Source organism: Lissotriton vulgaris, chromosome 1_1 (assembly GCF_964263255.1).
Source record: "Lissotriton vulgaris chromosome 1_1, aLisVul1.2, whole genome shotgun sequence".
Classification (NCBI taxonomy): Eukaryota; Metazoa; Chordata; class Amphibia; order Caudata; family Salamandridae; genus Lissotriton; species Lissotriton vulgaris.
This window is the reverse complement of record NC_141685.1, coordinates 93,267,554-93,292,967: the sequence shown is the minus strand read 5'-3', so window position 1 is coordinate 93,292,967 and position 25,414 is coordinate 93,267,554. Positions and strand designations below refer to the sequence as shown.

At 48.8% G+C, this 25,414-nt stretch overlaps 2 protein-coding genes across 2 annotated transcripts in view; one reads left to right on the top strand and one right to left on the bottom strand.

Moving 5' to 3' along the window:
• The window catches only part of LOC147737528 (uncharacterized), a gene marked incomplete at its 5' end in the record, with an annotated part of 327,972 nt that overhangs the window by 72,511 nt on the left and 230,047 nt on the right, over nt 1-25,414 (top strand). The window lies entirely within an intron of this gene.
• LOC147737529 (uncharacterized) lies at nt 12,744-13,496 on the bottom strand. Its single transcript, XM_086935767.1, has one exon. It carries the CDS (start codon nt 13,494-13,496, stop codon nt 12,744-12,746), a length of 753 nt encoding a protein of 250 aa, XP_086791893.1.

Below are 25,414 nucleotides of genomic sequence, written 5' to 3'. Positions count from 1 at the left end.
ATTGACATCGTGACAGCTACTGTTTTAGGCCTTCTGAGGAACTGCGTGTGGCAAGGAGCTGGAAGCACAACTCAACGAGAAGAAGCGTGTCGCCGTCGCTGTGCCTGCCATCGCAACTCCGGAGGAAGGAGTCGCCTCTGGAACTGTCGCACTGCACCGCATTGGAGAGAAGCGCGCCGCAACGAAGAGGAAGCGTGTTGCCGTCGCTGCTGCTGCCGTCGCAACTCCGAAGAAGGAGGGTGTCGCCACTGGAGCTGTCACACTGCACCGCATCAGGAGAAGAATCTGGCAACGAGGTCGGAGCGTGATGCCGTCGCTCCGGGCTATCATGGCATCGTGAGCAAACAAATCCAAACAGTTCTGGCTGGCCGCGACATAGAGGGCCAGGTACTGTGTCGGGAAGACCCGCAAACAGGACCTTTTAGAGATGCAGGGCGCGTCCACCTCTCGTTGAGCTTCCGAAAACAAGGCGTCCGCAGGCGTCGATTCCGGATGTCGTTGCAGGAGCCGTCTGGGCCCTCGAAGTCACATGCATTACAGATCGATCTCGTCTCTGCTGGAGTCAGGATCACTGGCGTCGCCGGGCATCGTGTGCTGCGGTGCGAAGTGCAGTGGTGTGACGTGCGGTGCCCCCGTGTCGCGGTGCGAGCAGCGGCTCTGTGGCGGCGTCAGATGGCGTCATTGGTGAGACCAGGGTCACAGTGCGAGCTGAAGGCGGTGCTCATCACGGTGCTGGCAGGTCACGGTGCAAGCAGCGGTGTCGTCCTTGCTGAATCGCTGTTGTCAGCTGACAAACTAGAGTCGATGGCGCCGGCGTCGGTAGCCCAAGGCTGCAGTGCGGGATGAGGGCAGTGCGTCGTGTTACCTTATGAGCGGTGCCCCCGAACTGCGGTGCAAGCAGCTGCGTCGATTTCGGCGTGTAGTGGCACCGTCGAGGATACCAAGGCGTCGTCACGAGGCGGTACTGAGTGCGGTGCACAGAGGTCGCAGTCTGTGAGCTTTCCTCTCAGAGCTTAATGGCCAAGGTCAAGATTTTGCAATATAACCCACAGTGTTTGGTGAGATTACCCTTGACACAGAGTAAAAGCAAATTGTCAGTTAGAGAGAGAGAAAGTTTAAAAGGTTGGCATGTGGGTGCATAGTATTTCTAGTTATATAGCGCTTAATGGCCCTAAAAGGCACTGGCATAGGATGTGTGCTCTCATTATTGTGAGTACTTTTTGCAATCCATTCTGGCGAGGGCTTTCGTGCATGCGTCTGCATAGACAATCATGGCTGCTCTTGCCATTTGTCTATAGCAGACAGCAGGCGGGTGTCCATAAGGACTGTGGACAGTCCGACGCTCCAGACTTAGAGTTTCAGCATTCATTTTCTGAATGAATCTGACAAGCATCACTTCTTCGTCATTAACTTCGCTTTTCGAGTCGCTCAACGTATTTATTCATGGCTTCCCCAACTTTCTGCCGTTCTTGACCAGTGGCGTTGCCAACCCCTCACTGGCGGGGGGTGGTGTTGGTGTGCCCTGTTAGGCAAAAGAGATTAGTTTGCAGGGCGTCAAACTCAGCAGTTCTGATACTGGCTAAGTTGTCTTGTAACTGTATGCACAAGACACAGTTGTCCCTTGGAGGCTATAGCCTACAGGCCTACTTTTCCTATTTGTGAGTGGCCTGTGCAGGACTGCAACATCCAGGGCTCTTTTCCTAAGCATGTGACAGTAGGTGCCATGACGTAATGCAGATTCTGATCGAGAGTGATAAATGCTTCCATGTAAGCAGCTCTCTGACACAATTTTGGTTGAGTATTTGCAGCGCGTCGTCAATGATGTGTGTCATGGCAGATTCTGTGCTATGGCCTGCACGGAAGCCTGATTGGTGTTTGTTGAGAAGATTAAAGTGATCAATATGTTTCGTAAGCTGTAGGTGCACACATTTTTCCAGCAGCTTGGATAAGGTAGGGATATTGGAGATAGGTCGATAGTTGGTAGACTCCATAAGGGATCCATTCTTTCTAAATCATGGTGTTGTGCCGGTTTGTTGCATCTCAGTTTGGAACTCGCGCAGCTCGATATCCGATCAGGGCGGGGGGCAGCGCTAACCGGCTGCAAACACTCACGCACGGTAATGCAAGTACAATTGTCCACCTGACTCCGCTCCAATGTGTATTCGATGGTCGAGTCCCTCGCAGCTCCTACGGGACTGCTCATATGCGGCAGCTCATGCAGCGCCCTAGGCTGTCCAGACACGAGCAGTAGGCTCGTCAAAGCAGACGCGTGTAGTGCTCGAGGCATGGGCGGCCCCCCGTACTTTGCCACTGCCAGTCTCGATCACCCTTAAAAGTGCAGCTGCGAGGGGGAGATACAGGTCCTGCCGCATCCGTTCAATTGACGACCTCTTCAGCCCACATCGGGTGCCATCGCGGCTCTAACAACGCTCCGCTCTCCTTACCGATCGTCCTACCTGACAGGTGACATTCATCACCGTACTCACTTTGGTGACGGGTCAGGGTTAACATTGGATCATGTGACAGTTTCAGACCGCACTTATTATTTTTTTGACAGGGTATATCAGTACTGTTTCCGCTTTTCGATGACTGACAGTGACTCGCCTAGCAGTTTGACACTTGCAAAGCTCTTTGTAAACACGGCAGGTGAGCCGAGTCTTGTTCAGCAGGTTTTTTCTTATCCAGCACTTAGTTCTATCCAGATTGTTACATCTCTGATATTTATTTCAGATTTTCTATTCAGATTCTCATAGGTATTGTTGAATACGAGCATATGAGCCTCAACCTAGAGTGACAAGGTACTTTTCTGTTCCACCGTCGTTTTTGTTGTAATACCAGGCACGTTTTCACTGCTAATCAGCATGTTGTAACTTCCTTCGTACTAATGCACTGAAAGCTCCATCGACTTCACGAGAGGGATAATAAGGTTGTTTACAACAGAAGTAGTGGAACGTGTCACATGTCACGTGGGGGCACTTGGCAGCTATTAATAATGTTTTTAAGACAATAGAGAGTTTCGCTTTAATCCACCCCTTTTCCCAGATGTCCCTTCTAATATGGACGGGACCACTGACTGCAGGGAAGGAATTAAAATTATGTGGGGGAGTCTAAAGTTTGGAAAGCAGCCCTGATCGCCAGTGGAACGATTAATAATCGCGCAAAAGGCAAGGCATCCTTGGCCTGTGCTGGGTGGCACGTGTGTCTTATCTGTGAAAGTTCCTGCACATTTAAAAGTATCCGTGGTGTGGCAAAGTACATATTCAGAACCCAAGGCCAAGAAACCCTACTCAGAAAATGTGCAATGTCCCTAATTGGTGAGCAACAAAGAATTTTATTGTAAGTCTCCCGCTCGTCAAGGGCATGAGAGATTGGGGGAGCCAGTGTCAAGCAGGAGAGTAATGGACTCTATCATACCCTGACTCTGAAATGAGGTATATCTGTGTGAGCAGTACATAAACAATTATCTCTGCATATACATTCTTTTGGACAACCTCAATTTCTATCAATCTCTTCAGTTGATATCTTTGTAGGTATGTGTATTTATATAGCGCAAGCCTAAATGTGGATCAACAGAGCACTCTGCAGTATGGTGGTATTGGAATACGATACAAGTTTGTGTGCATCAAGTAAAGATTTAAAACAATGACACATTTCAAAATATTTTAACCGCTTCCATGCTCATGACAAGGTCAGCTCGTCATGAGGCACGGTTGAGCTGTGCTTATGACAAGCTGACCTTGTCATGAATAATGGGAATAAATACTTTCCAGCACAGGAAGGGAAAAGCCTTAGGAGCCAAGGTGTTAAGTCTTTTTTTTCCTTCTCCAAATAGGCAAATTCTCAAATACCTCCTGACCCTCAGGCCCCAAACAATGCGTCAGTAGGGAGGTTTTCCTCTCCGGTGTTAAGTATGAACCACAAACCTTGGCATAGTCACCAAATATATTTACCTCACTTTGCCCATTTCATAGGAGGTTCTCCTGGTGAAGTTAGAAAAAATGGTGGGGCTACTGTGTTCAGCATACTAAGTGTTGAAAAGGAAAATAATGATTAAACGCAAAACAAAACTAGAAAAGATTGGAAATATGAGTTGTTTATGTAAAAATGTAGTTACAGAAATGATTTGATTAACTGTTCAAATGTTTCATATTTCCACGTAAATAATCAATGAGGAAATTGGTGAAAGAATCCTGATTGCTGCAGTAATAGATGAGAAACAGGATCTGTCTGACTGCCAGTAACCTTAGCTGAGGGAAAAACAGTTGCTGATCTAGAGCCTCATTTATGAGGCCGTGCGCCACTTTTACGCCGCCGGTGCGTCACTTTTTGTGACGCACCAGCTGCGTAAAAAATGCGCCTTTTTGCGCCATATTTACAAAGTGATGCATCTAGGTAGATGCGTCACTTTGTAAACCCCTATGCCACATTATACCTGCACCAGGTATAATGTATGCAGGGGGGGCGTTTTGACGCAAGAAAGGGTCATGGACGTGACTCAATGAAATCTATAAGATTTCACTGCGCCACTTCTAGGACTCAAATGTGTCAAAATCTTATGCCTGCCTCACAGCAGGTGTAAGACTGACGCAGGCCCTTTCACATGGGGCTTACCCTATGTGAAAGGACTCATTGCTGGAGTTGCGTCACTTTTATGACACACTCCACCAATGCGTCACTTTTGCGCCTACAGATACTTCAGAAATACTGACGTATCTGTAACTCCTTGCAACATGATGCGTCATACTGTAAATATGACGCATCATTGGTGTCACAAGGAGGATGCAGTGAAAAGTGACGCATCGCTGTTTTCACGCAGCGATGCGTCACTTTTCATAAATGAGGCCCCTAGTGTTTTCCTTTACATTGCTGATCACTTGATGACTCACTAGACATTGGGGGTGGCAAAAACAAGCTGCCGCACAACTCATGCATCCAGGCAGTGAACGGGCAGCAAAGGTAGAGCGTTGTTTCAAATATACTCTCGAGTTTCCAGATTGAAGGAGCAGGACTTTAAAAACCCCAATACAAAGTGTCAAATGCTTGTGAACATGAGAATGAGTAAACATGAGATTGAGCAGACATGATGGTGGTGCTAGCTGTGTCTCATAAGTACTGTTGTTGTACCGTGATGTGTGACAGTAGCTCTAACTGGATGTAGCGTTGAGGTGGCAAATGCTTAGGCGACTGCATGAGCCGTGTCCCAATGCATGATGTTGGCAGGAACTGTGTCTAGCTTGTTCAGCTGACATAGCACACAGTAAGAGTATAACAGGAGTTGGGTGTTATGTTGAGGTGGCAAATGCTTGGCAACCTCTATAGGTTTGAGCCATGTTTTGCACATGTAGCTGGGGTTTGTGTTTATTGAGTGCTCTTTGTATGTCCTAGATGTTCTCCTCCTTAAAATGGTGCAGATGTAGGGTATATCTATGGGAGAGATGCACAAGGGGAGGCAGTGCAAGTCCAAGGCTCACAAGAACAAACAACAGTCATCTGTCTAAGCTTTGGACATCAAACAAGTAAGCATCTTGTCACCGCCTGCCCTCCAACCTAAATTTTGGTGCAGTGAAAACAAGGAAACCCATGTGTGGAACCAACCTGCCCAACAGAGGTGCCTGAACCTCCTACCCTCTGGAAGTGCAGTTTTCTATGTCCGCCATGGCCGCAGTGAGCATCCAGGTGAGCTTTGCAGGTGGAAGGCTGATATGAAAATCCATATGTATGACGTATAGGGACTTGGATCAAGTGTCTCTCTATGACCCAGACTGGCCCACACAACTTGCAATGGGTTTCTCCACCACTAATAAAATGGGGTGACGCGTTTGCTAATATAACTCATTGAACTCGAAAAGTGGCAGCGCACTTACTTTTCCCAGCTACCTTCGTGAGTATCTGTTAATAGCTACACTCCTGAGACCTCCTTTAGGGTGACCAACCGTCCGTAAATTTCACGGACCGTCTGTAATATGGACCTCACGTCTGTTGTCCGTGAGGATCCTTTTTACGGATGTCTTTTGTCCGTAATTTTGGGTATTGCAGGGCACAGCACTGTTCCCTGTATGAAGCCTCAGCCCCTGATGGGGCCGCCTCGCACTCCTCCTCGGAGTACAAGTAGCCCCCACCCGCCCATTGTCATTCTGTATGCGGCTGATTGCCACATACAGAAGACAATTGGCCAGTTTGGAGTGTTACTTACTGCAGGAGGTGGCCTCCTCCTGCCATGGGCTGGGGGAGATGGAAGGAATAAGCAAACGCACCAATGCTGCTACTATTCCAGTTCATGAAAAAAAGCTAGTGAAACAAGTTGAAAAGAAGGGGCTAGAGTTCTTTCTGTCTCATCACTTTAGAAAAGTGCAATTTCAATATTATATTCAAAGAAGCCATGGTTGCTGCATTTTTATTTTATGCAACTAACAACCATTGACAAAGTCAATAGTTCTGGCTTGTTGTAGGTGTAACGTTACTTGTGTTATATGTCTGGATACATTGACAGAAGAGGCAAAATACTAGTCGGGCGGTACACTGTGCTAAGCAGAGATTTTTTGCTACATCAAACACCCCCATTTGAGAGCCCTCCCCTTTCATCCTGCTTAAAGCCCTGGAAACAACACCATGTCACAGTCACCTCATCGAATGGCACTGTGCATCATGCATGACTCATGCCTTCTACTTTTTCAGATTGCCTATGTGCAGGGGTGTAGTGAATCCTACCCCCACCCCACTCTTTGCTTTATGAATTAACACAAGGGTGACATTCTTGATGAGCCTCTTCTGTCTGCAACTCTGCAGCCAAAGGCTCAGCTCATAATTAATATAAAAAGTTGGGCGAGTGAGTAAGTGAAGGGATGGGTGGATGGCTGGATGGATTAGTGAATGGGTAAATGGATGAATGAAAGGGTGAATAGATGGATAATGAGTGAACGGATGGATTGATGAGTAAAAGGGTGGATGATTGGTGAGTGAATGGGTTGATGGATGAGAGAAAAGGTAAAAGGGTGCATGGATAGGTGAAAAGATGATAGATGAGTGAAAGAGTGGATGATGGGCGAGTGAATGGGTGGATGTGAGAGAAAAAGGTAAATAGATGGATGTTTGGGTGGAAGGGTACAAGGATGGGTAAAAGGGTGGATGGATGAGTGAAAGGATGGATAGATGAGTTAAAGGGTGGATGATGGGTGAGTGAATGGGTGGATGGATGAGTTAAATGATGGATGAGTGATAGGGTCAATGGATGGATTCATGAGTGGATGAGTAGAAGGATGGGTGGATGGATGGAAGGAAGGATGGCTAAGTGAAAGGGTCAATGGAGAGAGAATGGGAGGATGTATGGATGACTGAAAAGGTGAATTGGTGGAAGGATGCATGACTGGGTAGATGGATGAGTAAGTGAAAGGATGGGTGAAAAGGTAAATGGCTGGATGGATGAGTGGATAAGTGGCTCGATGGATGAGTGGATGATTGGGTGGAAGAGTGAATGGATGAGTATATGGATGTATAGGGTGAAAGGGTGGATGGATGGATGAGTGAAATGATGGACGGAAGGATACATGATGGATAGGTTTGCAAATGGATGAATATGTTTGGATGTAGATGGGATTACTTATATACTATATACCTTTTGTTCTGAGGTTTTGTCCTGAATATTGACCTCCTGTCCTGAATTTTTGTCCTGAATTTTGACCCTTTGTCCTGAATTTTTACACTCACTGTCCTGAATTTGCACCCATGCCAGTTGGTCACCCTAACCTCCTTACTGAGACCCATCAACACCAGAATTGAGTTGACGTTTCTTGCTTGGCATTCTTGGTCTTTAGACTCCTGAATTTGCATTAGAAATGGTTGAATGGATATGTTATTTACAGGTTAAACTTATATATAAATGCATTCGTGGTAAAGAAGGATGAAGACCATGCCGAGCAGGTAAGAAACACTTTCTTTATTTGACGGAGAAGCATGCAAAACAGACACTTCCCAGCTGGTCGAAGGATCAACTGACCATACAAGGAATGTTCCGGTTTGATGGCCGGGCGGCTGGCGCAAGTTTGTAAGTATTACAGACAGTGCCACACTCATCGTTTTCTAGTTTTGACCTTGTCACTGATGGTAGTGTTAGCGGACAGCTGTGACTTCCAAGTGTCTACCTCATCTGCCTGTCAAGTTGTCTTGCCCACCTTCAGTGCCGGGTACATGCTGCTTACCGCATGTAGTTTGCATAGACGATCGGGACTAGTTCACACTGAGCTTGTCCTTTTCACCACAGCAATGACTGTATTGCAGGAGGACGACAGTGTTGAACGGAGAAAGCCGTCAACAATGAACTTGCCGCCTTCCTCGAATCCAACAAATCCCACGACCCATCACAATCCGGGTTCCGAGCCAAACACAGCACCGAAACCGCACTCATCACAGCAACCAATGACATTCGAACACTACTGGACAACGGAGAAACAGCTGCCCTCATCCTCCTCTACCTCTCCGCAGCCTTCGACACAGTCTGTCCCAAAACCCTTATACAACGCCTCAGCAATGTTGGAATTCAAGGAAAAGCACTGGACTGGATTACCTCGTTCCTCGCCGGAAGAACTCAAAGAGTCCGCCTACCCCCCTTCAGATCAGAAGCCACCGAAGTCATCTGCGGCGTACCTCAAGGTTCCTCACTAAGCCCCACCCTCTTCAACGTTTACATGAGCCCCCTCGCTTCCATCGCACGACAACACAACCTCAACTTCATCTCCTACGCAGACGATACCCAACTGATCCTCTCCCTCACCAAAGACCCAAACACCGCCAAAACCAACCTACACGAAGGAATGAAGGAAGTAGCCGAATGGATGAAGAACAGCCGCCTTAAACTGAACTCGGACAAAACTGAAGTCCTCATCCTAGGATCTTCACCCTCCGCTTGGGATGACTCATGGTGGCCACTGGCCCTGGAAAACGCACTCACCCCCACAGACCACGCACGTAACCTGGGCTTCATCCTGGACTCCTCCCTCTTGATGACCAGACAAGTCAACGCCGTCTCTTCATCATGTTTCAACATCCTACGTATGCTTAAAAAAATCTTTCGTTGGATCCCCACCGAAACGAGAAAGACGGTCACTCACGCTCTGGTCACAAGCCGTCTGGACTATGGTAACACCCTGTACGCCGGAACAACAGCAAAGCTACAGAAAAAACTCCAACGCATCCAAAACGCGTCAGCTAGACTCATTCTAGACGTCCCCCGCCAAGCTCACATTTCCGGTCACCTGAAAGAACTCCACTGGCTCCCCGTCAACAAGAGAATAACGTTCTGTCTCCTAACCCACGCACACAAGGCACTCTACGACCTTGGACCCGAATGCCTCAACACGCGCCTGTCCTTTTACACCCCCACCCGCCAACTTCGATCGAACAATCAAGCCCTCGCCGTAATCCCACGTATCCATAGATCCACCATGAGTGGAAGATCCTTTTCCTACTTAGCGGCCAAAACCTGGAATTCTCTCCCTGCCTACTTCCGCCTTACCCAGAACCACCTCTCATTCAGAAAACAATTAAAAACCTGGATATTCGATGAGTGAGCACCCTCCTTCCCCCAAGCGCCTTGAGACCCTCTGGGTGAGTAGTGCGCTATATAAATCCAGAACTTGAACTTGAACGCGCCAGAGAGCCCTGTGATTGCTCTGCTGTGCCTCTCACTGCGGCCTCCAGAAACGGAATCCCCAGCCAGAGCCAGTTAACTCACTCTCTGTAGTAAGTTGTAGTTCGGAGGTGAGTGCTTGGGTGGCAGCTATATAAGCTATATAAATATTCCATTGCCACCAATTGAACCCGTAATACTCCGGTCCTAATGGAAGCAGCCCCTTTGAAAGTCAGCAGTACAGTATTATATTGATATAGCTCTCCCTACCCAGTGTACCTCCCTGAACCCGCGGCGCCGGTATATAGTAGTGCAGCTGACTTGCTGTGGCTGCTATTAATAAATACAATTGATGCTTTCATCGTTCTGAGCTGCCTGTGCCCTCTGCCTTTAGTTTCCTGTGTCCCTGAGCTGTGCGGCCGCTGTCAGACTCCGCTCTGCTCAATTTTCAGTTGCATGCCATTAATGTACTTTAGCTTACTGACTTTGTACAGTTTCTAGTTGCTCAAATGGATGTAATCTTATGTTTCCCTTGCCTTCATTACGTGACTTTGCTCTCATAATGACACTTAAATTATAAAAATGTCACACACAGCAACTTGAAACCCTGGCAGCTGTGGTTACGCTGCTCAAGCAGGAGTAGTGTTCGCCGCTGGATCTTGAAAGCGCATGCGTGCAATCACACGCATGCGCAATAAACGGCCAGGACAGTGGGGAGCTTAAAAATACACGCAGTCAAGACATGGGGTTTCGACGCATGCGCATAAATTTGCGCATGCGTGGAAACGCGGGGGGTGTAAAGACAGATGGGGTGGGTCTATTGATAGTACACCGGGGCAGAAGGCAGTGTCTGTACTCTGCGCATGCGCAGCTGTTGATCCAGCAGGCTCTCCGGCCCACACTCTGGGGCAGAAGGCAGTGTCTGTACTGTGCGCATGCGCAGCTGTTAACCCAGCAGGCTTCTCTTCAACCCACACTCCGGGGCAGAAGGTAGTGTCTGTACTCTGCACATGCTCAGCTGTTGACCCAGCAGGCTCTCTTCAGCCCACACTCCGGTGTTCTAACTATATTTCCACCCCCGTCGTTTTGAACACCCCCTACGTCAGAGGGGTGTCGATTCATGCAGGTTCTGCCTGTGTATTCGTGCTTCCTCGTCTGGCTGCACACCCTTCGAGTGTCACTCACTCTGCGCATGCGTGCTTCGGTTTATTGATTTTATTTATGCGTTTTTCTCTCGTGACATTATTCCCATTTGTGCGGGGGAAAAATTACCCAATCTGGCAACAGTGGTTGCGGCGGCATTTATCATTTATTTGGGGACAGTGACACTACTGTCACTGAGAGTCACCAAATAAATGAGAAATGCCGCCGCAGCGGAGCTCGAGTGCAGCGACCCCCTCCCCCCCCCCCCTCGAGTGCAGCGCGGCCCCCACACCCCCTGGAGTACAGCGCGGCCGCCCCCCCCCCCTGGAGTGCAGCGCGGCTGCCCCCCTTAGCTACGCCGCTGAGAGGAGGGTTGCTGTAGCAGCGGGTGCGGCGAGGCAGGGCTACTTGTAATGTCTTCATGTTTGATGGGGCCACAGAGGGTCACACAGGCAGAAGTCACCTGCACCAAGTGTTCACTACAATCCGATGAGTCTCAGTAACTGAGTGTTTACAAGACGGATGCAACAAGATGAGGCATGAAGTATGTTCACACAGAGAGCACGTGTGCAGAGATGTCAGGCGGTGAATGCAGCCGAGACCCACAGTCCTGAGTCCTGAGACCCCCGAGACCCCTCACTCACTCCTGGCCAGGCCCTCACTCAATCCTGACTCTCACTCCTGACCTGGCCCTCACTCTCTCCTGACCCTCACTCAATCCTGACCCTCACTCAATCCTGACTCTCACTCCTGACCTGGCCCTCACTCACTCCTGACCTGGCCCTCACTCACTCCTGACCCTCACTCACTCCTGGCCCTCACTCAATCCTGACCCTCACTCACTCCTGACCCTAACTTAATCCTGACTCTCACTCCTGACCTGGCCCTCATTCACTCCTGACCCTCACTCACTCCTGACCCTCACTCACTCCTGACCCTCACTCACTCCTGACTCTCACTCACTCCTGACCCTCACTCACTCCTGACCCTCACTCCCTCCTGACCCTCACTCACTCCTGACCCTCACTCACTCCTGACTCTCACTCACTCCTGACCCTCACTCACTCCTGACCCTAACTCAATCCTGACTCTCATTCCTGACCTGGCCCTCATTCACTCCTGACCCTCACTCAATCCTGACCCTCACTCAATCCTGACTCTCACTCCTGACCTGGCCCTCACTCACTCCTGACCCTCACTCACTCCTGGCCCTCACTCAATCCTGACCCTCACTCACTCCTGACCCTCACTCAATCCTGACTCTCAATCCTGACCCTCACTCACTCCTGACCCTCACTCAATCCTGACCCTCACTCAATCCTGACTCTCACTCCTGACCTGGCCCTCACTCACTCCTGACCTGGCCCTCACATCCTGACCCTCACTCACTCCTGACCCTCACTCTATCCTGACTCTCACTCCTGACCTGGCCCTCACTCACTCCTGACCTGGCCCTCACTCACTCCTGGCCCTCACTCACTCCTGACCCTCACTCACTCCTGACCCTCACTCTATCCTGACTCTCACTTCTGACCTGGCCCTCACTCACTCCTGACCTGGCCCTCACTCACTCCTGGCCCTCACTCACTCCTGACCCTCACTCACTCCTGACCCTCACTCTATCCTGACTCTCACTCCTGACCTGGCCCTCACTCACTCCTGACCTGGCCCTCACTCACTCCTGACCCTCACTTACTCCTGACCCTCACTCTATCCTGACTCTCACTCCTGACCTGGCCCTCACTCACTCCTGATTCTGTGCCTGGTTTCATGCGCCTGCTGCTGTACTCTGTGCATCTCAGCGCTTAAAACTTGGCTCTCCAAGTTTGAAAAGTCAATATTCGATGTGGGCCCTGGAGATGGCTTTGATTTAGATTTAGATTTAGATTTACTTTTTTTTTAAGTTAACAGAACCTTTATTGAATAGTAAAAATAATTTGCATTATAATAAATTAAAATAACCAACATGGTTTCATAACTATTTCTTGCCACGCTGGGCGGTAGGTTTGGCAGAGTCCTTATCGGTGTTATCTTTGCTTGTGGGTGCAGCCTTTGCTGCCAGTTCCCCCTTCTTTTCACTGGTCTTTTCCTTGGTTGCCACTTTGGCAGCCACCTTCTCCTTGGGCTTTTTGGCTGCAATTTTGCTAGCTTTGTCCGAGTCCACCTTTGCTTTAGGAACAGCAGTCTCACCTTCACTGCTGGCAGCCACTTTTTTCGCAGCCTTCTTAGCCGCATCACCAGGTGCTTTTGGCTTCTTAGCAGCTGCTCCAGAAGTTTTAGGTTTCCTGGACACAACTTTCTTGGCTTTGGGCACCGGTTCTCCATTTGGGTCACTGTTCTCAGATACCTTCTTCAGAGTTTTCGGTCTGGCTGGTGCCAGCTTGAACCTTCTTGTGGCACCTTTCGCTGTAGAGTTGGTCGGTCTCATCAGAAGGCCCTGCTCCATGCCCTTCCCCAGCGCTCGCCTCAGCAGTACTCGGAGCCGCACGGAGTCCACAGACGGGTAGGTGGTGAGGATGTATGTGCGGATGGAAGGCACAGTAGCACCTTTGCGGTCGGTGTTCTTCCTCAGGGCTTCCAATACCATGCTCAAGGTCGAGGGGTGAATAGGAGCATCTGTTGCTTTTGGGACTTTGAGGGCTTTTGCTTTCACCTCGGCAGCTGGTTTAGTAGGCACTGCTTTCGAAGAGTCGGGTTCGGCGGCAGCAGCAGCAATCCTCTTAGAAAGCATTTTACCGAGAAAAGATGCTAAAAACAAATGCCCACCGAAAAATAGAATAAAAAATAAAAGCCTCTTACAGGACGGATACTATAATTTACACCACAGAAAGGCTCTTATCCTTTATTGTACAGTTAATTAAAACTCACAATATAAAACGTACATCATTAAAATCCATGAGGGGCGTCCCTCTTGGCGCTGCATGATGAATCAAGAGATTCAGATTCTGCTGCCAGAATCAAAACAAAAAACAAAAAAAAAACGAGTCCTTGTCATCTCGGTTGAGTCGAATCTTTATTCTTACAATAACGTTCTGTGGATTTCTTTCAGTCTTGAAATGCCTCCTTTTAATGTCACAAGCGAAGTTTAAGGATGACCCCAGAGCATTTCGGGATTGAAGTAGGGTGACCAACTTGCATGGGTGCCAATTCAGGGCAAAAATTGGCAACAAAAGTTACGTTTTACAGACAGAGGAGGTCACGCAATAGTATACAAGTAAGTAAATAGGCACCCAACACAAGTACAAGTCAAAATAAGGTTATATCAGGTTGAGACACCGCGCACTTCACAAATTGCGCAGGTCTTTTTGTGGTATTTCATAGGATTTAAGAATCTTGAAGCTCTAGGAAATTGCAAAGCTAGCACTTTTTAGGCAACAGCGGTTTTAAAAAATAAAAGAATTGATAAAAGCATCCTCCTTAATATTTTGCAATGAAACTTTTACAAACATCTTCTTACAACCGACCTGGCACCATTTCCCCAAGGAATCCCACCCACAGGACTGCAGTAAATCGAGACCTTTTGTTTGCCTCTTTCATCCTAATTGTGGGGATAACCGCGCTGCTACACTACCTTGATCTTGAAGGTATTTTGTCTGTGGGATTTGCTGAAACTTTCAGTGATAGGACAACTGCTCTTGAGGCGGAAAGCCGAGAGCCAGGAGTTACCTTGCCATTTTAAAACAAAGTTGTTTTTAAAAACTGTATAAATTGATTTTACTTGTGTAATTGTGGAAACTTGCACTTTGCTCACCTTGGTTGGTTGAATTGCCGCTCAGCCGAGTAAAGCGCTGAAGCAAGCACCAGGCAACCGCCGCGACCTCCCGGGCTCCGCCCACCGAAGTAGGCCACGCCCCCTCCCTATATCTAGGCGCGCCCTGTGACCAGCGCTGCCTAGACAGAGCTCTTGAGGCGGAAAGCCGAGAGCCAGGAGTTACCTTGCCATTTTAAAACAAAGCTGTTTTTTAAAAACTGTATAAAGTGATTTTACTTGTGTAATTGTGGAAACTTACACTTTGCTCACCTTGGTTGGTTAAATTGCCGCTCAGCCGAGTTAAGCGCTGAAGCAAGCACCAGGCAACCGCCGCGACCTCCCAGGCTCCGCCCACCGAAGTAGGCCACGCCCCCTCCCTATATCTAGGCGCGCCCTGTGACCAGCGCTGCCTAGACAGAGCTCTTGAGGCGGAAAGCCGAGAGCCAGGAGTTACCTTGCCATTTTAAAACAAAGTTGTTTTTAAAAACTGTATAAATTGATTTTACTTGTGTAATTGTGGAAACTTGCACTTTGCTCACCTTGGTTGGTTGAATTGCCGCTCAGCCGAGTAAAGCGCTGAAGCAAGCACCAGGCAACCGCCGCGACCTCCCGGGCTCCGCCCACTGAAGTAGGACACGCCCTTCTTTTTGAATTTTAAGAATGTGCTGTTTCCGGAGGCGCAGCGGACGGGCGCAGCGGGTGCGCCGAAGGCGCGCCAAAGGCAAGCCCGTCTGCGCCCGTCCGCGACCAGACGGGACCAGGGGCCACAACCCCTGCCTCCCCTACTCCCCAGGGCAGGAATTACAGCGCGAGGGCCCTACACAGTATAGGAAGAACCGTCGCTGGCCGGTGCACACATATATATGCCCCCATAGAGCTTCCCCTTCGTTGTCCAGACTGTAATCATTCCTTCCGGAATACTCCGCTGGCCTCAGCTCAGAAATACAGCATGTATGCACTAAACTGCCGTTCACTACCTAAGCACTGCACACAAATTGCAATGCTGCTTGGGGAGCACAAACCAGACGTGCTCTTTTTAACAGAAACGTGGCTCACGGCTCACTCGGAGCCTGATATAGTTGCAGCCTTATTAACTGGCTATCATATTTCCAGACTCGACAGACCGGAAGGGAGAGGGGGTGGTCTGGCCATTATTACAAAGGACCAGTACCACTGCCGCACTACAACAGATACCATCCCTGGCTGTGAGAGTCTGGAATTCTGCATTGAGCTCAACGCTAATAATTCCTTCTCAGGTACCTTGATTTATCGCCCCCCCGAGTCTGCTAAATCATTTCTTAGAGCTCTCCCAGAGATCTTAGCAAAAATAATTTTATTGACGGCCAATCACACGGTGTTGGGAGACTTCAACCTGCATTTTAACTCGCCATCAGATTATACCGCCACGGAGTTACTAGACGATCTTGGAGCCCTCCAACTGATCCAGCTGGTTACTGGCCCGACTCACGAAAAAGGCAACCTCTTGGACCCTATCTTTAGCAACTGTTTGGATTTAATTACGGATCAACCCATTCCCCTTCCATGGTCAGACCATTTTCTGGTCCCGTTCACCTGGGTCACCTCTAAAGCCCCCCAGCCAACCCCTCAAACTACTATGAGGAGAAACTGGTCAAAACGCCCTGTGGAACCATGGAGACGTGAGTTAGACTCCACTCGCCCGTTACCCTGTCCAGACCCCAATGTGGCGTACGATAACTATGTAAGCTGGATCACAAAATCCTTGGATCCACTTCTGCCTCTCCGTAGGTCATCCTCAAAGCGAGTGCAGAAATCAGCCCCCTGGTTTTCCGACTCGCTAAGAGAGTTGAAACGCATCTGCAGACAACGAGAGAGAGCTTGGCGCGTAGACTTCCTCCCGGAAAAAAAGGCTTCCTATAGAGAGGCGATCAGAATTTATAAAGAAGGGGTCAGGACAGCCCAGGCACTCTACTATTCCGACAAAATCCTGGAATCCAAATCTAAGCCCAAAGAAATTTTTAATATAATAAAGCAATGTACCAATGTCGCCACTGCCCCCCCTCTGATCAAGACCCAGGAGCAATGTAATGAACTGGCGGAATTTTTCTACAATAAGGTATCAAACATATACTCCACCTTTCCAGCCACGGCCTCAAATCATGAGGCGACTGAGTCATTCCTCCCGGAAAATTCCCCCCCCCCCCCAGACCAGCCGACTCCTGAGCCTATGCTCGATCATTTCCCCCTCATGGACCTGGACACTTTGAACAAAGTGGCTCGCCAAGTAAAGTCGGGCTCCCCCCGCGACCCAGCCCCTCCAGGAATCCTGATGCAGGCAGGTGAAGTCACCCTCCCTGTTATCCTGGAACTACTAAATCTGTCCTTATCCACATGTACAGTCCCCATTGCTTGGAAGCAAGCCATGGTTCGGGCACTTCTAAAAAAACCTAGCCTAGACCCTGTTGACCACTCCAATTACCGCCCCATCTCACTTCTTCCGTGGGCTGGCAAGGTATTGGAGAAATACATAAACGCCCGGCTGGGCCAGTTCCTGGAGAATCATTCCCTACTTCACACGTCCCAGACAGGCTTCAGACCAAATCATGGGACTGAGACTGCCTTGTTAGCAGTCGCCGAAGAATCTCGAAGGATACTGGATCAGGGAGGATCAGTGGCAGTGATCCTCCTTGATCTAAGTGCTGCCTTCGATACGGTCAGCCATGCCACTCTGCTGAACCGGCTCCAGACCATCGGAATCTCGGGAGATGCACTAAGGTGGTTCAATTCCTTTCTAGCTGACAGATCTTTTCAGATCTTTGATGGCGACACAACATCTACCAGCAGGCCACTTAGCTGTGGAGTACCGCAGGGCTCGTCTTTGAGCCCTGTATTATTTAATGTTTACATGAAGCCTCTGGCTGGGGTAGTCGAACCGTACGGCATTAAGATCGTGTCGTACGCCGACGATACCCAGCTAGTGGTTTCATTGGCCCAAGAGAACAACAGACATCCCTCGGCTGGCCTGCTGAACTGTTTGGAGAACGTGAGGGAATGGATGACCAACTCCTCCCTCAAACTGAATGGAGGAAAAACAGAGCTCATGCTCCTAGGTCCAGCTTCACCAGTACCTTTTACCTCCTTGTGGCCCGATGGTCTAGGCACACCGCCTATTCCCAAGGATAGTGTGAAGAGCCTGGGAGTATGGCTTGACAACAAGCTCTCTTTCTCCACTCAGGCCACCAGGCTGTCTGCCACCTGTTTTGGCTTACTTAGATCACTAAGGAAGGTTCTTCCACTTCTGCCCCTTGATGCCAAGAAGGTGGCAGTACAAGGCCTCATTCAGTCCCGTCTGGACTCAAATAATGCTCTTTACCTAGGGGCACCCGAGATGACTCTTCGGAAGCTTCAGGTGGTACAAAATTGCGCGGCACGTACCATACTCCAGATTCCACGATCCCAGTCGGCCAGACATGGCCTGAAAAGCTTACACTGGTTGCCAGTAAGGCAGAGAGTGGCCTTCAAGGCACTGTGCATTACGCACCGGGCCTTTTGGAAGACCGGTTCAGCAATTAACAACAGTCTGGTCACCGGGGGAGGAGCCAAGATGGCGACCGGTGAAGACGTGTAGGCTCCCGGCTCCGGCAGCTCCCTGTCCTCCGCACCGTTATCCTGCTTCATATCCTGACTTCTCCGACGGTGGACGGTGCGCCCAGCTGTGCTGACTTTATTCCTCTTTCCCGGACCTCCCAGCTCGCCCGGCGGCCGGAGCTACGCGATAACCGTAGTCGAGCCCTGACCCCAGAACCACGCCACTGGCCGTCCCCGAGCCTGGTGGGCTGTGGAGCGGCCGTCTTGCCCGCGACTCGCTGACTCTGTGGAGGTGGCCATCTCTCCCCGGATCGAGCGCCTGACTGGGCGGCCTGCAGTGGATTGCCGCACACGGAGCCCTGTGGTCTAACTGCTCCTCAAGATGCCTCGTAAGTAACGCGCCTTTGTCTGTGTCCGGCGGCGGAAGATAAAGGAGACACGGCCATTTTGGTGCAACGGTGGATGCCTGCTAACCTGTCCCGGTGTGACGGCCAGTAGTAATACAGCCCCCAGCCTCGGCAGCCCGACCTTCATCGACTCTAATGGCTTGGAGTCCTGTGCTGCGGACGGTTCGCGCTACACTCGCTTTGTAGCTGGCTCTGTGTTCCGCACATCGGAATGGGATCAATTGCCTCAGAGTCTGGGGGGGGCGCGCATATCCCTGTCTGCGGGATGTGTCGCCCGACGAGCACTGGAAGCCGGCATGCTCGCTCCCCCCCGGGAACACGAATGTGGGAAGCTCCAACCACCGCTCTCCTACAGGGATATCCTGGCCGCCCTGACTAGCCTCCGTGTGGAAATGTGTTCGAGCTTTAGAGCGCTGGGTGAATGTTTCGACGCAATGGCATCCGATCTACGTGGCGATCGTAATGTGGAGGGCAAGTCCAATCTGGCTTCATTTTCAACCGAACCGACGAGGGATGCAGGGCCTTTCATTCCTGACGGTGCATTCGTGACTGTCTCTGCCTCTATGGACGCCTGCCATGAGCCGACCGGAGCATTTGCCTGTGCTACGTTGTATCCTTTGTCTCCAGGATTGGTTGATATGCCGCCTGCAACAGTGTTACGGCCTCGCGCCCGGGTCTTGCCACTGTTGCCTTTGCCCTGTGACCCGGAGGCCCTGTGTTTTCCTGATGGCCCATGGAACTGGATTGCGACGAGGACAGGATTTATTGGTGACGTTCACTGGCCATTTTGTGTTATTGGGTTACTTTCCTTTGAAGTGCGGCCATGTTGGTTCTTTGTCCTGGTGGGGGCGGGCCTTCTTCATGTGCTTCTTTCCTGGGTCTGTCCGAGGTCGGGTCAGGGCTAGGTTCTCCTTGTACTGCCGATTGCTGGGCGGGTGGGACCGGGACTGGAAGTTGTACAACCTTGCTTAAGTCACACAAGTTATACTGTTTTTCCCTAGCTGCTTTTATATTAATAATTGGGTTTCAATGACTGTAAATTGTATGGGGACTTTGTTGCTGACTGGGGTAATGGGAATGGCTCGTTTGGCTCCTCCTCCCGCTTCACTTGTGGGGGGTTTTTTGAGGGCTGTAGATTAGGGTGGCCTTTTCTCGCTCTCTGTATTTCATGGTAACGTTTTTATTACTTTCTTCTTTTTCTCTCTTCTTCCTTTTGCTTGAACTATATTTCGGGTTCTTTATGGGGCGACAGGCACATTGTCGGGGGGGGTAGGCCGTAGCCTCCGCGTTGGTGCAGGGTGGGGGGGTAGATTTTAGTTTCCATGTTTAGTTACTATGGGCCTTTTCTCTTCTTTTCCTGCGCTTTCTAATACTGTTTTCCTTTCTGGGTCTGCGACGGAGGATGGTTGGGAGTGGGTGGCACTGGGCGCGGCACGAGATTTACTACTGCTGTCCGCTTTGTCTTTCCTATTGTTTTGTCGCCTTGACGAAGAGCTTTACGTAATTGATATTATTCTATTGTTGCCTACTCATGTGGACTTACAGTATGGACTCGGATATTCTTTGTACCAATCCTTTATTGTTTTTATTTCATCAAAAAACTTTCAAATTTGACCTCACTGATCCTTCTCCCAGGCGGCATGTCCTTTCCAGTGTAACATTTATTAATTGTTGTTGTATCACATGATGCCGTCGGAAGGCCGTAATGTTGACACCTGTGCTCCTACATGTCGTGGCCGGCCGGATGGTTGTAGGCCCGTATTTGTTTTTCTGTAATATGCACAATAAAGGTCTTCAAAAATTAAAAAAAAAAAAAAAAAACAGTCTGGTCACCCCCTACCACCCTAACAGGAATCTGCGGTCCACGGGTGCCTTTCTGGCAGTTGTTCCTAGAGTGAAGAGAGCTAGGTCGGGGGGCAGGCTGTTCTCGCTGAACGCCGCCAAGCTCTGGAATGCCCTCCCCCTCACTCTTCGATCTACACCCGACCTGCTCTCATTCCGTAAGAAGCTGAAAACAGCCTTATTTGCCAAATCCCTCTAAGTTCCTGCACCCTCGGCCCTGTCAGATCTCTGTTTAATCTCAGCGCTTGGACGCCTCTGGGCAGCAATCGCGCTCAACAAATCGATAATAAAATAAAAATAAAAAGAAACTGGGCACAGATGAATGCCAGAAGCCAATGTTGGCAGCAGTTTTACATGGATCTGGAGCTCATGAGGCAGAGAAAGATATTGGATCCACAGGAAGAGAAATGGCACTTGATGGCGAAACGTTTTTTGCAGGACCTTTTAGATGCAGAACTAAATATGTAAAGAAAGCAGCCCTTCTGCAAACCGATAACATCTCAGATGTTTCAAAACTGTGTATGTCTCCTAATCTGTGATGCTTGTTGCTTGCCTTAGTATAAATGATCTGTGAGACGCCATGCCTTCTTACATTCACGTTCACAACATATCAGTGCATTGCCTCATTTAAAGTAGGGCATCCATACCGAGAAACTCAAGATAGCCACAAGAAGCGGGGCAGAGAGGTGAATGAAGGGGGGGCGTGAGGGGGGAAGGGCAGTGAGACAATATAGCAAACATTTCGAGATAAACTCCCTCATTGGCAGTTACAGCAGAAAGAAAAAATCTTTCACATCAGGCAGCATAACATGAACTCTAGCAATGAACAACCCTCCCGCATTCAAGCAGCCTTTACATGCGGAGAAGTGTGGCTCAATGGTTAGAGCGGCAGACCCTGATGCAGAGGTCTAGCTTGGGACCAGGGTTCAATTCCCCGCCTTGGTGGGTCTTGGGCTCAAAAATTCCACGGACCTGATAATTCTCACCTCGGTGCCTATTCCAATCATGGAGTCCCACTCTGCAACTCTGGGCAATAGCTTGCTTAATCTCCACAACAGCCCCCACAATGCTAAGGATGCCTGGCCTCCACTCTATTTCAAAAGTCAAAAAATTACTTTATTCTGGTTCAATTAGGAAAAACCATAAAAGTACATACATATAAGCCAGTTACGTTCGTGACATTTGATACAATTTTTTTTTTTTTAAAAAGACGACTCAGTCCAAATAAAATAGCTTAAAATACAAAATTGATACTAAAAACCAGACAATATAGAAATCAAAGCAAAGTTCAAAGTGCATCGATCTTCTATTATAAATTGCACCTGTGGGGAATACAAAATTAAAAAAATGTAGCGATATTTAACCGCAAGCATTCTATTTCATTTTGACTAGAGATAGCTTTTGCAATCGCGCCAGACTCATGTTTCCCAAAATGTTGATACTAAAAACGCACACAAAAAAAATTCCATCCGAGGTTAGAAAGCAAATAGAAGGGGATGATGGACGGTGTGTTGAACATTGCAAGCACTCACCCCCAGTCAACTGATCTGGGTTAATCCATCATCGTTCTTTAGCTCACTCCGCCACCCCAGTTCAGACATGGCCATATGCAAATCAGTCTGACCCTGTGCCTCATGGGAACAGTCCCGCCCGAACTGGCAAGCCATGTCTTCCCTGGACCGGAAACAAGGATCCTAGGACCGGTTTCGGGTTCATAACCCTCATCAGGCAGGATAGCTTGACTCCAGTGGCATGGAGAGCACGGGACACACGTGTGAGCATACCCTTTCCACATAGGGCGAACAAAACAAACAGTGGCAGCCCTCTTCATTCATTTGTTGGTTGTTGTGTCACTCACATTTTTCTTCCACTTCCTAAAGTCTACAGCAGGGGGCTATGGGTCAACCCCCTTCATTCACTGACTAACTTTAAATTGTGATTGATTACGTTTTTCAGCCAGCTCACATGTGCACAGCCGCCTGAAAAGGAATTCGTGCATGTGCCATTACCAGGTCTTCCAATGCACAACGTGTTGTGTCTACACGTGCTTTACAGGGGTTGTGGGGTCGATAAAGCGCTCCGTGGCCTACCGGGTGCACTCAGCGCTAAATAATACTGAAGACCATGTAACCAAACCGCCCCAATCCACCCCAGTCCGGGACTACAACGAGATAGCGCCTACTCAAGCTCTCACCGGCAGGGGGCGTCCTTCCACCACCCACAGGGGAGAAGCACATAAACCCAGACCACCCGGAGGGACCACCACAACCACATGACCTACTCATCAGTCTGAACTCCAAGCATCCCTCAGGAAGAAACACCACAGAGACCGCCCCCACCCAAGGCCAGGCCACCTGTCGGGGGCGCCTACATGAACCAGACCGCCCACCGGAAGAGCCACCTCAGAAGCCAGCACCACCAAATGCCACCGGATTCACTGCAGGGGGCGCCCCACAAATTCCCCCAGGCCTTCCCGTGCACAGCCTCCTTGCACTCTGAGGCGCACAGGCCTCCCCCTGCTTTGAGGTGCATAGGTGATTCCCAAAGATTGATTTGGTAGCAGGCTTCCTAGCAGCCAAGATGATGTCTGCAACTTCCTTGGGATTTGAAAAGGACACTGTCTGGCACCATTCAGTCTCACTTGTACTGCCGCAGTGTTTGGGGCTCAGGGTGCGGAACCAGACCACCATACTGCAAGAACAAGATGACACTGTATGGTAAAGGGAGCAAAGTATTGAATGCCAGCTGATCAGCATACCAGATCCTCATTGGCTGAATAGGATCAGCCGTGCTCCATCTTTGTACAAAACGTTCAATGGAAGCAGTCAGTGGCTACTTGTACAGCCGACCCCGACCAGATGAACCTAAATGCATCCCCAAGAATCCATTCAGTGAGAAATGTACAGCACAAAACGGAGGACATTCCCTGTTCTAGGTTGAGGTGAATGAGTCTGTGGAAATCCCAACATAGAGATCAGCACCGCGGTCACTTCAGGGTGAAGATTCCACTTGTCTCCAGCGAGAGAAGAGCCCCTGCTTTCACATTGAGGGAACCTGAAGAGTAAGCTAGTAATGGGAAAATTCCCCATCTTTGCACCCCTGCCAGAGGTGAATCATCTCCCAACACAGGGTCAATTACAGCAATCTTCTCAGTCGATTTATATATTAGATGCTGTTGGAGCGGTCTGATAGAATTGGATTGTTGCCATCCGAGATGGAGGCAAGAAATGCTTTTAGAACAGTATGGACAGCCAACAACTATAGCACAAAGAACACCCATTGGGGCATCCGAGGCCAATAAAGCAGCATTTGTGATTACATTAACCTGTTTTTGACAAGGGCTAAAGGAAATGGTTGAAGGAGTCTATTAATTAGTGCAGATCTGATTGGAGGATGATCTACACTGAAGTGAAGAAGCTATGCCTTGGCAGTCATGTGGCACGAACAGGGTGTACGAGGCACATCAGATATAAGACATGCAGAATCAAGATCCTTTCTCAGTCAAAAAAAAATCTATTGAGTATCCACAATCTCTTGAGGAAAAGTCATCATACTGGTCATTCAGACACTTATGTTCTCCAGTATTGGATCTTTCATAGATTAAACATGCCTGAAACATTCTCCGTCGAAGTGGGGGTACTATAGATTGGGAAGTTGTTGACAGAGACATTGTGAAGAAACTTGAGTCTGAAGAAGCAGTAGCTTTGGTTTGTGAAGTCTCTGATTGTGATTTGGGTGCATTTTCAAAAGCACAATGGGTGCAGGAGATGAAATCTGATTCTATTTTGAAAGAAGTTCTTTCTTTAAATAAGAATGGAGCACCACGAGAAAATATGGTGTCTATTGGAGTTAGACCATATTGGAAACTCTTGGATGAATTATCAGTGTGCAATCATGATGTCATTATAAGAGGTGATAGGTGTGTACCGCTAAGTGGTCTTCGTGTTCATATTTTTAAACTTGCCCATGAAGGTCATCTTGGCCAAGGGATGACTATTAAGAGGATCAAACAGGAGTTTTAGTGGCCAGGTATGGAGGATCAGATTAGAAAATGTGTTGAAAGTTGTGTCTTGTGTAAAGAAAGTGAGAAGAGACTTAAAGTTGGCGCTCAAATGTGTGTTGATCAGATTACTGATCCAGGCAAGGCTTGGAATACTATTTGCTTAGATTGCATCGGTATACTTGCTGAATTTTCTGGTGATATGCGGTTTGCAGTAGTCATTGTTGATGTTCATTCGAGGTGGTTGGTTGTTAAGTTTCTGAATAACATTACTACTAAATCCACTATTGATGTACTGGAAAAATTGTTCCTTGATGATGGTGTTCCTCATATTTTGTTGACGGATAATGGTACGCAGTTGACTTCTGGTGAAATGCATTGCTTTCTTGAAAAGTGTGGCATTAAACATTCTTGTACTTCTTTATACAATCTCATGGGTAATGGTATGGTGGAGAGGGCCAATAGATTGGTGAAAGGGACATTACAGTTAGCTTTGGTAAATTGTCTTCCACCGAGACATTTGAATGATGAAATGTTGTGGGCCTATCGTTCTATTGAACATAGTGTTACTGACCTTGTACCTTTTCAAGTCATGAGGGGGCGGTTACCCGGTTCTAGGTTAGTTCCAGCATGGCTTAAAGATTGTGTTTTATCTGGAGGGGAGTCTCCTGAAGCTTTTTCTGATTCAAAATTTAGGATTGGAGATTGGGTAAAGGTGAAGAGTGGAAGGGTTAAGGGTGGTCTCTCTGAATTTTCTGATCCTCAGCGAATCATTAATGTTGGAAAACATTTTGTGGTGCTTGAAGGTGGGCAGAAGTGGAATTTAAGGAGGGTTGCTCTTTATCAAAGGAGGGGTTCTGTGGTCAGACAGGCTAATGACAATGAAGGATGTTCTGGTGCTATGTTCATTCCTGATCATCATCAATGTTGAAACAGAGAAGATGGGTCAGTTGGTTGATGAACGGAATGGTTCTGATGAATATAACCCTATTCCTGATTTTGCTACAAGTTCAAGATCTAGCTTGGTCCCCAGATTCTGCCGACCTACGAAGAAGAATGACACGGAAGAGCCACAAAAGCAC

What these genes read in the sequence shown, in the direction of transcription:
- LOC147737529 (XM_086935767.1), bottom strand. Translation starts at nt 13,496, where the DNA reads ATGCTTTCTAAGAGGATTGCTGCTGCTGCCGCCGAACCCGACTCTTCG.